Source organism: Phoca vitulina, unplaced genomic scaffold (genome assembly GCF_004348235.1).
Source record: "Phoca vitulina isolate PV1807 unplaced genomic scaffold, GSC_HSeal_1.0 scaffold41, whole genome shotgun sequence".
Lineage (NCBI taxonomy): Eukaryota > Metazoa > Chordata > Mammalia > Carnivora > Phocidae > Phoca > Phoca vitulina.
In genome coordinates, this window is record NW_022589744.1 from 2,728,342 (window position 1) to 2,742,003 (window position 13,662).

The 13,662-nt window shown below is 43.7% G+C and overlaps 1 protein-coding gene, 1 long non-coding RNA gene and 2 other non-coding genes across 6 annotated transcripts in view; 3 read left to right on the forward strand and 1 right to left on the reverse strand.

Moving 5' to 3' along the window:
• The first annotated feature begins 8,449 nt into the window (after positions 1–8,449).
• Positions 8,450–8,836, forward strand: LOC116647825. The gene is made up of 2 exons (XR_004302403.1): positions 8,450–8,534; positions 8,748–8,836. It is a non-coding gene; the product is annotated as an uncharacterized LOC116647825 (long non-coding RNA).
• LOC116648168 lies at positions 8,600–8,669 on the forward strand. Its single transcript, XR_004302454.1, has one exon. It is a non-coding gene; the product is annotated as a small nucleolar RNA SNORD104 (small nucleolar RNA).
• Positions 8,837–8,864: 28 nt separating the features above from the next.
• LOC116648171 lies at positions 8,865–8,998 on the forward strand. Its single transcript, XR_004302456.1, has one exon. It is a non-coding gene; the product is annotated as a small nucleolar RNA SNORA76 (small nucleolar RNA).
• An 895-nt stretch (positions 8,999–9,893) lies between these two features.
• TEX2 (testis expressed 2) overlaps positions 9,894–13,662 on the reverse strand; it is a 98,797-nt gene continuing 95,028 nt past the window's right edge. For 2 of the 3 annotated variants that reach the window (XM_032429368.1, XM_032429366.1), the window contains exons 11-12: positions 13,335–13,455; positions 9,894–11,566 (exon numbers count right to left, since the gene is read on the reverse strand). In XM_032429368.1, the coding sequence (XP_032285259.1) occupies positions 11,444–11,566; positions 13,335–13,455 (244 nt within the window). In that variant the 3' untranslated portion in view covers positions 9,894–11,443. The remainder of the gene's footprint in view (positions 11,567–13,334; positions 13,456–13,662) is intronic. The other variant, XM_032429367.1, reaches the window with a different exon arrangement.

Sequence of the window (13,662 nt, forward strand, 5' to 3'; positions counted from 1 at the left end):
GAACTCATTCACAGACGTAACCGGATTTCAGAGCAGGAGGCAGACTTAGTTATAATCTAGTCAGCTTCCTTTTGCAGATGACTTCATCTCTGACTTCTCCACGGATGATGACTACTCATTCATTCATTCATTCTTTTAACAAATATTGCCGAGGGCTTCTGAGTACAAAGGATGGGTGCCACAAGGGAATATGACAGAGTCTGCAGGTTGGCAAAAGTGTCAGGACATGCACTGAAATAAGCACCATGCAAGGCTGACTGTGAGAAGTTCGAGAAAGCAGGAGTAAACTCAGAAACATAACTGTGGTGTTCAAGAGAGAGATGGATCAGGTGGAGGAAGGGAGTGGGATGGATAGAGCAGGAGCGGGGGGCAGGGTGCTTCATGGAAGAAGTGGTTTCTGCACTGGGTCCTTTCAGATTTGGCAGGGGAAGAGGAGGGGCATGAGGAAGGGATGACCCTGTGTGGCTTCATGGAAGCCCGAGCTGACTCCTCGGTGAGCCCACGCTTGGTTCCCACACTGGGGAGCAGTGGGAGATGAGGTGGGGAAGCAGCCAGGAGGGGTCGGTGGGGAGTAAATAAATAAACATTAAAAATTAAATAAGTAAATAAATAAAAATTAAAAATAAAAAGATAGAGCTGTTTTTCCTCCTTTGAATCTAGACTGGCTCCATGATTGGTCTTGACCAGAAGTGACATTCAGGGACTTACCAGCCCAGGTTTAAGAGGACTGGCAGCTTCCATTTCCTTCCTCTTAGAATTCTCACTTTGGGGATACTCCTTCTTGGAACCTGGTTGCTATGTTGGGAGAGGCCCAAGCCACACACAGGCCACCTGGAGGAGAATGGGGTTGCTGTAATTAACAGCTCCCACTGAGCCCCCAGTGGCCAGCCAGCCCCAGCTGTCAGCCATCTGGGTGAGCCACCTTGGATGTTCCAGCCCAGTCAAGCCCCTAGGTGTCCTCAGTGGACACCACATGGAGTGGAAGAACCTCTCAGCTGAGCCTAGTTTACTCACACACTTGTAAGAGATAATAAAACAGCTGACTCCATAAAACTTATGGAGTAGTTTGGGTATGCAGTATTAGATAAGCAAAACAGCCACCCATCTGGCCACCTTCACTTGACCCTACTCCAACTAGAGTCATGAAAAGAAACTCATTTCCTTTCTAGTGGCCAAGCCAGGAGGTAGGAGGCCCAGGAACTGCCTCCATCCAGTAGAAAGCCAATAGAAAAGAAAGAAGTTGACAAGAAATGCACAGATGCAGTCAAGGTGCCCTGGCCAAGCTTACGTTCTGATTTGAGTTGGCTTGAGATTGGCCTGCCCAGCCCTGCCCCCTCTATTGAACCAGACCTTCCCCCATTTACCTCAGCTAGTTCAAGTTGAGTTCATCACTCAAAACCAATCAACCCTGATCAAAATGCTGGCTCAGCTCACCATTTCTAGGAGGACTAAATCAACAATGTGTATGACCACACCTGGCCCAGGGCCAACCTTCAGTAAAGCAGAGTTTTCTTTCTCCTTTTCTCTTCCCCACCTATGCCTGCACTCTGAAGAAGACTCTGGTTGAAGGAGGTTGAAAGAGGGACATGAAGTGCATAAAATGTAGGGGTTTTCTTTTTACCCTCAGCTACACTGTGGGCTACTTGAAGATAGGGACTCTTTGCTTCACATTCATATTTCCCATGCCCAGAACAGGATCAAGCATGGAAGGGAGACTAAATTTTAAAGTGTTTCTTGAAAAAGAAAGTGAATGAGAGGTCACATCTTCCTCTGAGACCAGAGAGAGGGGTCTCAAGGGCTGTGTTATGTTGAGGTAGAGAAGAGGAAAGTTGAGGGAAATCACAATGGGATGATTTGGGTCCCTTTCAGCTTCCACACATCCCCTCCCCCCACACATACACACCCATGGCAGCCGTCAGAGCAAGTCACAGTGCTGGCTGGCTGATTGTTCTAGACAGTGTTCTCTGTCTTCTCCATCTTTTATCCCCACATGCTGGTGTCCCTCTCGCTTCCCAGGAGCCCTGTTCCACACTCACCTCAGCCTCCTCCAGACTCAGTGCCCTTCTTGACTCTCTTCCCAGGGCCTTGGGTCTTAGCTCTTCTGTATAATTTCTGGGTCCATCTACTGTTCTGAGTTAGGACTCCCCACCGCCCCTCCTGCTCCTGGTCCCTTGGTTCACTGGGTAGTTCATGGGGTGGGAGGTTAGTAAGCCTCCCTCAGAAGTGAGGTGTGGAGGTATGTATGTTGGTTGAGCTCAACCTTCTCAGATAACAAGGAATAGTTTTGACTAAAACAAAGTGTGGCCCTTAGGAGGTTGCATGGTATAGTGATCAAAGAGCATAAGCTTTTTTTTTTTAGGATTTTTTTAAAATTAATTTATTTGACAGAAAGAGGGAGACAGCAAGAGAGGGAACTCAAGCAGGGGGAGTGGGAGAGAGAGAAGCAGGCTCCCCGCCGAGCAAGGAGCCCAATGTGGGGCTCAATCCCAGGACCGTGGGACATGACCTGAGCCGAAGGCAGACGCTTAACAACTGAGCCACCCAGGCGCCCCCAAAGAGCATAAGCTTTAAAATCAAATTGTTATGAATTCAAATCCCAGCTCTGCTTGGCCATCTATTAATTGTGCAAATGTAAACAAATTACTTAATCTTTATGAGCCCTGGTTCTGATTGTTCGGACTTAGAGCTAAAAACCAGAAATAGCATTCCCTACCTTTCAGGACTATCCCAAGAATTAGAGCTAAAATATGTCAAGTGCCTTGCCTGTGGTAGGCACTCCCTTATTAGTAGCTCATGTTATTCTCAAGGGAGGAGATAAATCTGGGCTGTGGAATGTCACAAGGAGCTTGAACTCCACCAGACTGTCACTCTCTTGCTTAAAACCCATGAATGATAAATTGGATTTCATCAAAGTTAAAAATGCCACCTCCTCTTTGAAAGACACTGTCAGGAAAATAAAAAGGCAAATATTCACAATATATAGATGTGAAAAAGGATCTAAAGAATTCATATAACTCATTAGTAAGAAAACAATTTTAAAAGTGGGCAAAAGATCTGAACACTTTACAAAAAGAGATATAGTAATAGTCATATGAAAAGAGGGTCACCATCTTTGGTCATCAGAAAAATGCAAATTAAAACCACCATGAGTTGGGGCACCTGGGTGGCTCAGTTGTTAAGCGTCTGCCTTCAGCTCAGGTCATGGTCCCAGGGTCCTGGGATCGAGCCCCGCATCGGGCTCCCTGCCCAGTGGGAAACCTGCTTCTCCCTCTCCCACTCCCCCTGCTTGTGTTCCCTCTCTATGTCTCTCTCTGTCAAATAAATAAATAAAATTTAAAAAAATAAAAAATAAAACCACCATGAGCTATCCCATTAGAATGAGTGACAATACCAAGTGCTGACTAGGATTTGAAATAACCAGAACTCTCATACATTGCTGGTGAGAGTGTAAAATGGTATAATCACTTTGGAAAATAGATTGGCAGTTTCTTATAAGGTTAAAGACATATGCTTATCACATGATCTAGTAATTCCACTCCTAAAAGGAATGCAAATAAATGTCCATAAGAAGACTTCTACGCTGATGTTCATAACAGCTTTATTCATCATAGCCCCAAACTGGAAAAAACCCAAATTCTGTAAATATGTGGATGGAAAAACAAATGATGGCATATTCATACAATGAAATCCTACTCAGCAACACAAAAGCATGGATTACTGATACGATAATATGGATGAATCTCAAAAACATTCGTTTAAGTGACAGAAGCCAGACACGAAAGAGTACAAACTGCATGAATCCATTTACAAGAAAATCTAAAACAGGCAAAGTCATTCTGTAATGACAGAACATGGATCAGTGGTTGCCTGAGTTGGTGATTGAAGAGGGCGGGCACTGACTACAAAGAGGCAAGAGAGAAGCATTTTGGAGCGATGAGAATTTTCTGTGTCTTGATTGTGGGGGAGGTCACACAAATGTACCTATTTGTTCTTTGTGTTTTTTTTTAAAAGACATTTATTTATTTTAAAGATTTTATTTATTTGACAGAGAGAGCACAAGCAGGGGGAGCGGCAGGCAGAGGGAGAAGCAGGTTCCCCGCTGAGCAGGACCCTGGGATCATGACCGGAGCCAAAAGCAGCCTCTTAACCAACTGAGCCACCCAGGCACCCCCAAATGTACCTATTTGTAAAAACAAACAAACAAACAAACAAAAACCAGGGAAATGGACACCTAATATGGGTGCCTTTTATTGTGTGTAAAGTTGAATTTTTCTTTTTTTTTATAAAGTTAGATTTTAAAAGAGCAACTGCAGAAGAGAAAACCTGATTGTCAGCTGATTGGTCAATGGTTGTATGAAAATAAATGCTTTAAAAATTTAACTACACTGAGATACCATTTTATACTCACGTATGAAGTGTCTGACAATATCAAGAATTGGTGAAGGTGGAGGCCAATGTGGGAGTGCAAAGTACAGTATCCACTTTTGAAAAGTTATTTGCTATTATCTAGAAAGTTGGAAATGTGCCTACCCTACGACCCAGCAATTGTGCTTCAATCTACATACCCCAAAGGAACTTTTTTGCACACATACAAGAATATTCGGAGTGGCTTTGTTTGCAATAATGAAAACGGTAGGTACTGTAAACATCCAACATAAAGAGAACAGATGTGTAATGAGTGATGTAACCGTGTACTGGGATGCTACACAGAAGTGAATCTGGTTGCCTTAGTACAATTACTAGCTGCAAACATACAACGTGAATGTCACCAATATTATGCAATAAAAAGAGTAAGTCATAGAAGATACATATATTCTATTTCTATAAAGCTCAAAATCACGCAAAACTAAATAACATATAAATGTATGAAGCAAAACTTAAAAAAAAAAAAGTGAAACAAGACAAACTCTAAACTCAGGATGGTGGTTTCCTCTGAGAGTGTGGGAAGGAGATGGAATCAGAAGGGGCAGAAAGTGAGCTTTAAAATTATCGATGATGTCATTTTTCTAAAAGTGGTGAGCATATGAATGTTCAATTTATTAATAATCTCCAAACCACACATATACTTTATATGTACTCTTTTGTGTGCAGAGACATTTCATACTAAAAATTTGAAAAGGCAAATATTGTCACATTGGGCTAAACACGATAAGCCGACCATGTGCCTCATACAAAGGACACACTAAAAACAAAATAACATAGAAAGGTTAAAAATAAAGGGATGGGCAAAGTTATACCAGCACACACAAACAAACAAAAAAAGACACAAGTAGCAATGTTAATGTAAGACAAATTAGAACTCAAGGCAAAAAACATGAGTGTTATTTTATACATAGATACATATAATCCATGATGGAATATTATCAGCCACAAAGTGTAATGAGATAAATAGCATAGCCTCAAAATATACCAAGCAAATAACAATAGAAATAATCAAGGAAAACGACTGAAGCATAATTTTTTAATTTTTTATTTTTAAATGTCCTACAGTAATATGAAATCGTGTGGGGGTATAGTTCTACGAATTTTGACAAATACATAAAGTCATGTAACCATCACGATCAAGATACAGAACAATTCTATCACCCTCAAAAATGCACTCATGCTGCACCTTTGTAGTCAAATGCTCCTGCACCTCCAATTCCTGGAAAATCTTTCATCTGTTTTTGGTTCTTATAGTTTTCTCTTTTCTAGAATATCATATAAATGGAATCATACCATCTTTTGAGTCTGGTTTCTTTCACTCAGCATAATGCCTCTGAGATTCTTGCAAGTGTTGCATGTATCAATAGTTCATTCTATTTTATTGCTGAGTATCATTCAATTGTATGAATGTACCACAGTTGCTTAAGATCCACCCATTGAAGGTGGATTTAGGTAGGTGCTTTTAGGTAGTTCCACTTTGGAAGCATTATGAATAATGTTATAAACATTTGGTACAGGATTTTGTGTGAACATAAAATTTCATTTCTCTTGGGTAAGTTAACTTTATAAGAAACTGTCCAAATTCTTTTCCAAAATGTATATACTATTTTGCATTCCTAAATAGTAATGGAGCAAAGTTCTTGTTGCTTTGCATCCTCCCCAGCATTTCATACTTGAAGCATAATCTTAACACGTCACAGTCAGTGACAGTACATATACTCCCAATCAAGTATAAATTAGACATTTGGAAAATATGATTACAACACACTTAAGGTTGAATTAATAAATATTTCATGTCAATGTACATGATAGTGAAAACACTGTCGTTGCAAGAATCCATGGAACATTTATTTATTTAAGATTTTATTTATTTATTTGAGAGAGGGAGTGTGTGTGTGTGTGTGTGTGTGTGAGAGAGAGAGAGAGAGAGAGAGTAACAGAGGAAACACGGGGAGGGAGAGGCAGATGGGGAGGGAGAGGGAAAGGGAGAGAGAGAATCTCAAGCTGTCTCCCGGCTGAGCACAGAGAGCTGAGCACAGAACCCAGTTGGGGCTGGATCTCACAATCATGACCTGAGGTGAAACCAAGAATCGTATGCTTAACTGACTGAGCCACCCAGGTGCCCTGAGAATCTGTGGAACATTTGTAAAAATAGATGTTCTAGGCCACAAAGAAAACTTGTATTCATTTCCTAATGTAGAAACTGTACCACAATGTAATAAATGTAGAAAATAATAAAAATTTAAACAGCAATAAAAATAACTGCATAGACGTCACAAGACATTTGACAAAATAATCATTACTTTGGGTCATAGAGGAATTTTTAAATTTAACTAAAGACTGTGTCGAAAATAATGAAAATAAGAGTACAATTTAACTACAAGGTCAGGTTGAAATGCTTTTCTTACTACATTTTCCTTATTAAATTAGGAGGAAAAAAGGAAAAGATTTCCCAAAGAGAACATTAAGGAAATAAAGAAAACCAGATATTGTGACTGGTTGCTGTTCTCTCTCCTGGTAAAGCAAGCTCTCACAGGGCAGTGCCATATTATTCTCCATTACAATTCATCCTTGAACAACATGGGTTTGAACTGCATGGGTCCACCTTTTTTTTTTTTCAACAAATACCATACAGCACTGCAAACGTATTTTCTCTTCCTTTATGCGTTTTTTTTTTTTTTTTTTAAGAGGGAGAGAGTGTGCAGGATCAGGGGGAGGGGCAGAGGGAAAAGAGAGAATCTCAAGCAGGATCCACGCCCAGCAAGAGCCCCATGGGAGGCAGATCTCACAACCCCGAGATCATGACCTGAGGTGAAATCAAGAGTCAGATGCTTAACCTGCTGAGTCACCCAGGCGCCCCTCCTTTATGATTTTCTTTCTAGCTTACTTTATTATAAGAATATAGCATATAATACATACAACACAAAATATGAGTTCATTGACTGTTTATGTATCCATAAGCCTTCTGGCCAACAGTAGGCTACTAGTAGTTAAGCTCTGGGGGAGTCATAATTGAGTCAGGAATTTTCCACCGCTGGGTGGTGGGTGCCCCAACACCTCCCTCACCCCCTTCCTTGTTCAAGGGTCAACTGTAGTGAAGAGTGTGTCTGGCTTACTCTAAGAGTTCAGTACTTAGAAGTACTTTTAACTTTCCCAAAGTTAGGCATTCTCTCCTTGGGGCTTCCACAGTAGGTTGTTCATAGCTCTATTTTAGCATTTATTAAAGCTCTGCACTCACCTAAGTTTTCCACCTCACAGCATTCCTTTAAAATAATTATTTGTTGGGCGCCTGGGTGGTTCAGTCGTTAAACGTCTGCCTTCCGCTCAGGTCATGATCCCAGGGTCCTGGGATCGAGCCTCGCATCGGGCTCCCTGCTCCGCAGGAAGCCTGCTTCTCCCGCTCCCGCTCCCCCTGCTTGTGTTCCCTCTCTCGCTCTCTCTCTGTCAAATAAATAAATAAAATCTTAAAAAAAACAACAACAAAACAATTATTTGTTTACCACTCAGAATGTGCCAGGCAACCGACATGATTTCATTTAATCTTCACAACTTTTTTGGATATTCCTATTTTTCTCAAATTGAGGGTCATACAAGGAACTCGTCACAAAGTCAGGATCTGGTTGCACATCCTCTACTTTCTTTTTTTTTTTGGCACATCCTCTACCTTCAAAGACAGGCTCTTTTTGCCCGAACAGGTTACTTTCAATTCAGGAACAAAGTTAGACTGTCACCTTTATATCCTCAGCTCCTAGCCTACCTCCTGGCACAGAACATTTCAAAGTGACTCAGTTGCGTCCTGTTTGTAAACTGCCCTTTGGTGTACTGTACAGAGACGCGCGAATTACAAGCCAGCAACCTAGACTCGGAAAGAAATCCAGACTCACAGTCTTTCCTTGACGCCCATCTCTATGGTCGGCACGTGACCACTCTATACTCTGGAGGACTCAGCGAGCACGGCCGCTCTTTAGGCTACTTTACGGGCACGTGACCGGAAGTGTCCCTTGCTATTGGTTACTGCCGGTAAGGCCCGCCCAACCGCCTCCTGTCAGCTCCTTAAGTAGAAGCCGGAGGAAGGGGATCAGTCTTTCGGGGACTGTGACGCTGAGAAGGTGAGATGTGTCTGTGCCGGGCTCCGGCGGGTCGGCCCGGGAGCCGGGTGGGTCGCGGGGGGCCTGCAGTGATGACACTCCCAAAAAAGCACGTGTTAGACTGCTGATGCGGGTGATGCGAACTACAATCTGAGCCGGGCCTCCGGGGTTGCGGCGGGCAGGGAACGGGCTTGCGGGCGCACACCCGCTAACCCCCCGCTCTCATTCTTGCAGGTTCCGGCCGGGCCGAGGACGTCGCATCTCCCTGTCCTCCTCCCCTCGGACCATTCCCCGAAGCCCTTCAATAAAATGGTTTGATCCCAGCGCTGGTGTTGTGTTCCTTGTCGCGACGCGCTGCTTTTGAGCCCCCGCTGCGCCTGCGCGTGGCGCCGGGGGTCAGGCTGCAGCGCCAGAGTACGCGCTTGCGCATAACTGGGGCCGCCTGGTTCTCCCGCCGGCGGCCCTTTTAACCGCGAGCGACACGGCGGCACCCGGCTGCAGGGGGCGGGAGGTTTTCCGGGGAGGGAGGCGTTGCGACGACTCCAGCCTCAGTCCTCGTAGCCGAGGTTGAAGCGCCCTGGAGAGACGTCGGGGATCCCGTAGGCCCTGCTACTCAGTGCCCCGCACGTTTCTGTACCTGTCCTGTAAGTCCTATCGTCCGTGATCTCGAGACCTGCAGGTTAACCGCGGCGTGGATGGCCTCTGAAGGGGGGGCGGCAGCTAAGTGTGAGCAGTTGAAGGGCCCCGGAACTGGTTTCAGTCTTGAAGCTGCATGAATTTAAAAACGCCTGGCTAAGGTGTAGCAGCGACCCATTTAGAAAAACTACCATTTAGGGCCAGCTCTTATTTGTATACTGTGCCCAGCATGGGGATAAAGGCTTTGGACAAATTAGCCCAGTTAGCCTAAAGGAGGTCGTTGTAAAGGTGAATTAAATTTTACGCATTTCTGGTCACATCAGGCACCTAAGTAGATGCACACTCCTTCCCGGTCTAGATGATTGGTGGTGGTGAGCCATCTCACCTGGGTTTAGGTGAAAGGTGTATCAGTTCTGAGTACAAGGCAGCACTGTTGAAGGGCCAGGATGCATGAGGGCAGTGTTTAAACTGCTTTGGTGTGTAGTAACTGCAGGGCGCTCCAAGTTCACAGGATTAAGGAGGCTATTGAGGGTGTAAGATCCAGCACAGAAACCAGACTGCCCCTCGGGTGTTTTAAAATCCGCTGAGGTGAGGACCACCTGGCAATATTAGAAAGCCCATCTGGTGATCACCCAGGAAATGTAAGCTGCTTTGGCAGCTGAGTGCCCAAGTGACCTCTACACACTGTTTATTCTCTCCCTATTATCCAAAAAGGATTGAGTAGAAATAACTTGGATGCTTATCTAGTATTTGACATTGAGATATTTATTTTGTGAAACAACGCAAGCGATTGTAAATCCCCACATACTATTTGATTAAGTGCAATAGGGTAGTCGTGTAATCTCTTTACACAGTAGTGCATCTAGTCCTTTGCCTTTAGTTATTGCACAAAAATTATAGACCAGTGAACAAGACATGCGGACTGACCGGCAAATCGGCCTACACACTGAGAAATTAGAACAGTACACCAACTGGAATGATCAAATAATTTAAGTCAAATGTTTAATGGTGCATTTAAAGTAATCAAGGGTTCAAATATATTTTTTCAATATATTAATTTCTTTAAAGTCATGTTCAGGCAAGGTGCTGTTTAAAAAACCACTATTAGCTTTGTCCACAGATGTAAGTTATCAAAAGTTACCCACGGTAGTTTTGATGTTGAATGCAGCTTTAAACAATAAAAATTGTTTTAAGAGTACTTCTCAAAGCAAATTATACACCTAGAGAGCCCCCAAACTTGTAAACTAAAGATTCTGACACAAATGCACAAAATAAGGTTGGCAACATTAAAGAAAGGTCACATGGATTTTTAGATAATGTAGTGTTTAATGTTGAGCAAACTTGGTCTCGACTCTCAAAGGTGGTAAGAGAGTTCTCCGTTTTGGCTGTCAGAAGAGGAAACTGCCCACAACCTCAAAATATCCTAAACCAGTTAGATGAACAAAGCATTTAAGATGCCTATATGAAGCACAGAGCACGTAGGAGGTGCCAGATAGAAAGCTGTGGCTCTGGCTTTCTGCCCACACTCCAATCCACTCATTATGTGCAGTATTGGACATTTTCACACATGCTCATGTCTCAGGAAAACGTTTGGGATTAGTTAGAAATCAGGTGATTGTATCATTGATAGAAGGCTTGGGATGGTTTGATCTCATGGCTTTGCTTAATGTTCACAAATCCCACTGTCCCCACCCCAGCTGATCAAATGTGTGTGTGTGTGTGCGTGCGTGCTATGGCTACTTGCTTCCAAAATGCACAATATGAAAAGTTGCTATGCGTATCTCTTTATCATCAATGAAATGGTTCACAAAATTCCACTCCCCACCCTCCACATGTTCCTGAACTGACCTTCTCTGGCAGTGTGGAGGGCTGCATCCCCCACAAACTAGAAGTGAGAAAATGTCCCATTGTGCACTGGCTGCCTGAGGAAAAGCTTTGGAGGGGTCAAGGCAAGGGGACAGCTTTCCAGTTGTACAGCTTTACTCTTACTGTGTTCTTTTGCGGCCACAGAAACTGGTAGACTCAAAAAAGCCACGGTGTGAGTCATCTGTAGGCTCTGGGTCCACCGTGGTGGTTCTTCCACAGTCTCCTCTGCTGAGTCAGCTTTGCAGCCGGCAACCCAGAGACCAGTTCCTGGACGCGTGGAATGACACCTCGCGGTGGAATGGGCACCAGCAGGTGGAGGGTAGAAGCTGTGGCACGAGGAGAGGCCAATGCTACAGCACAGAAGGCAGCCGAGAACCCCACACCTTGCGCTAGGTCTCATGATACTGGGAAGGTCAGATCTTCACCCATCACAGCTGATCAGCAGCCTCCGCAAGTGGGTCTTTGAGGAGGCAGGAAGCGGAGCGAGGGTCCATGGCTGAGTGCATTATGGGGATATAGACATCATCCATGTTTGGCATGACAAAAACTTTCTGTAGAAAGAAACAGCCATGTGGAAGAATGTTCTTTTCTCAGGCTGTCCCCCTACTCTGTTCTGATCATTTTAGGCTTTGGAGAAGTTTTAAAAAGTACATATCAAACAACTTTTTGTGCACATTCTAAACTAGTTCCTCTGCCACACTTAAAAAAGAGTTGAATCACATCAGCACGTGAACAGAAGAACCCGGTAAGTCAGCTCTGGGGTGGAAGCAGCCTTTGATTTCATGTACATATGATAAAACTCATGAATTCATAAATATTCAATACCATTACTTAAAGAGAACTGGCTTCACGGGCTCATAGTATTTCCAAATTGCTATGTCCAGAACACAAATTCCAAGTGAATTTATCCAGTTAAATCTTAGCAACAAAATGTAAGCTAATTTTTTTCACCCAGAACCAGACAAAGCTATGTATGAAAGAAGTCCTATAATGAACGCACAAAGAATAATCAGTGATTGATAGTAATGGTGCTTTGCCTGTCCTGTTTATAAACTAATTTTACGCACTTGAATTTTGGCAATGCATTCAGTCTCCAGTAATGCCCTCTTACAAAAGCATACACAAAAGCAAAAAAAGGTGGCTATTGGAGGTTGTAGCAATTACCCATCAACTTCCCAACTTGCCTCAAAAATACCAGGTGCCAGGGTGCCTGGGTGGCTCAGTCAACTGAGTGTCCAACTCGATTTCGACTCCGGTCATGATCTCAGGATTGTGAGACTGAGCCGCGGTCTTTGCGATGGGCTTCACACTCTGGAGGGAGTCTGCTTGAGATTCTCTCCCTCTCCCTCTGCCCCTCCCCACACTCTCTAAAATAAATACATCTTAACAAAACAAAACCAGATGCCAACCTCTGCTCCCTCGTCCTTTCTTTGTGCTCCCTGTACCCCAATATCCCTGAAAGAGATGACCCACTCTAATGCCTATTGTAGGATCTAGGGAAAAGTTAAAAACTAAAGGTTGTCTTTCCCCCACTGGGTTCAAAGTACTTTTTCACTTGGTGCTATTACTAACCTTTCCAGCAATTGGTTTTCAGTTAATCCATAGCTTTTATTTTTTTTTTTATTTTTTTTTATTTTTTTAAGATTTTATTTATTTATTTGACAGCGAGAGCAGGAACACAAGCAGGGGGAGTGGGAGAGGGAGAAGCAGGCTTCCCACTGAGCAGGGAGCCCGATGTGGGACTCGATCCCAGGACCCTGGGATCATGACCTGAGCCGAAGGCAGACGCTTAACGACTGAGCCACCCAGGCGCCCAATCCATAGCTTTTAAATACAAGTATAAAATTTTAAAGACAAGAGCTCAAAATATACCACTGCCAAAATAGGAGGTCTCCTTCAAAAGGTGAAACTCATTTACGAAGTAAATTGTTTGCCAATCCATAACACCTTGGAAGACATATGTGCCTCGAATATCTGATGGTTCATCCCGGGGCCTCGGCTACACTGCTATTAGCTTTGGGGGCAGAAAGCAGAAGGACAGGCTTGGAGAATGAGCTCTGGCCTAGTGAACGCACCTTTGGGGCTTCCTCTGAACTACTTACTTTACAGGGTTCTGTGGATAAGGTTCAGGGTTTCTCAAACTGTACGTAAAGCGTTAGGCCCGTTTGATCATGATGGGTACTTTCCTGGGATGAGGGCCCATAGCTTTCATTAGATTCTCAAAAGAGGATCCTGACCCAGATGCACTTCAGAACCTCTGTTCTGCCCTGAGCTTTGAGACTCAGGTGAAACGCACACCAGGTGACACCACATGTTTACCTGAAACTCTTGTTCCAGTTTCTTCTCTATCCAGTCTGTCACATGAACTAAAGTCACTTCTCTCTCTCCAAGTTTTGGCCGAGCTTTCAGCTCTACATATGGTGGCTTCCGGAAACCATACCTTTTTGAAGAAGACAAGTAGTAAACAACTACATTTAGATGCAAAGAGAGGAAGTAGACAAGTACCAACAGCAAACACTGTTCATCTACTCAGGGCTTCATCCCTATGTAAATGTTCTTACTCTGAAAATCCCCTCTAAAAATGATTCAAGGCAGCAAACAGGAATTGTGAGCTCCTACGTCCCTGGACTATGTGTAGGGCTGTGAT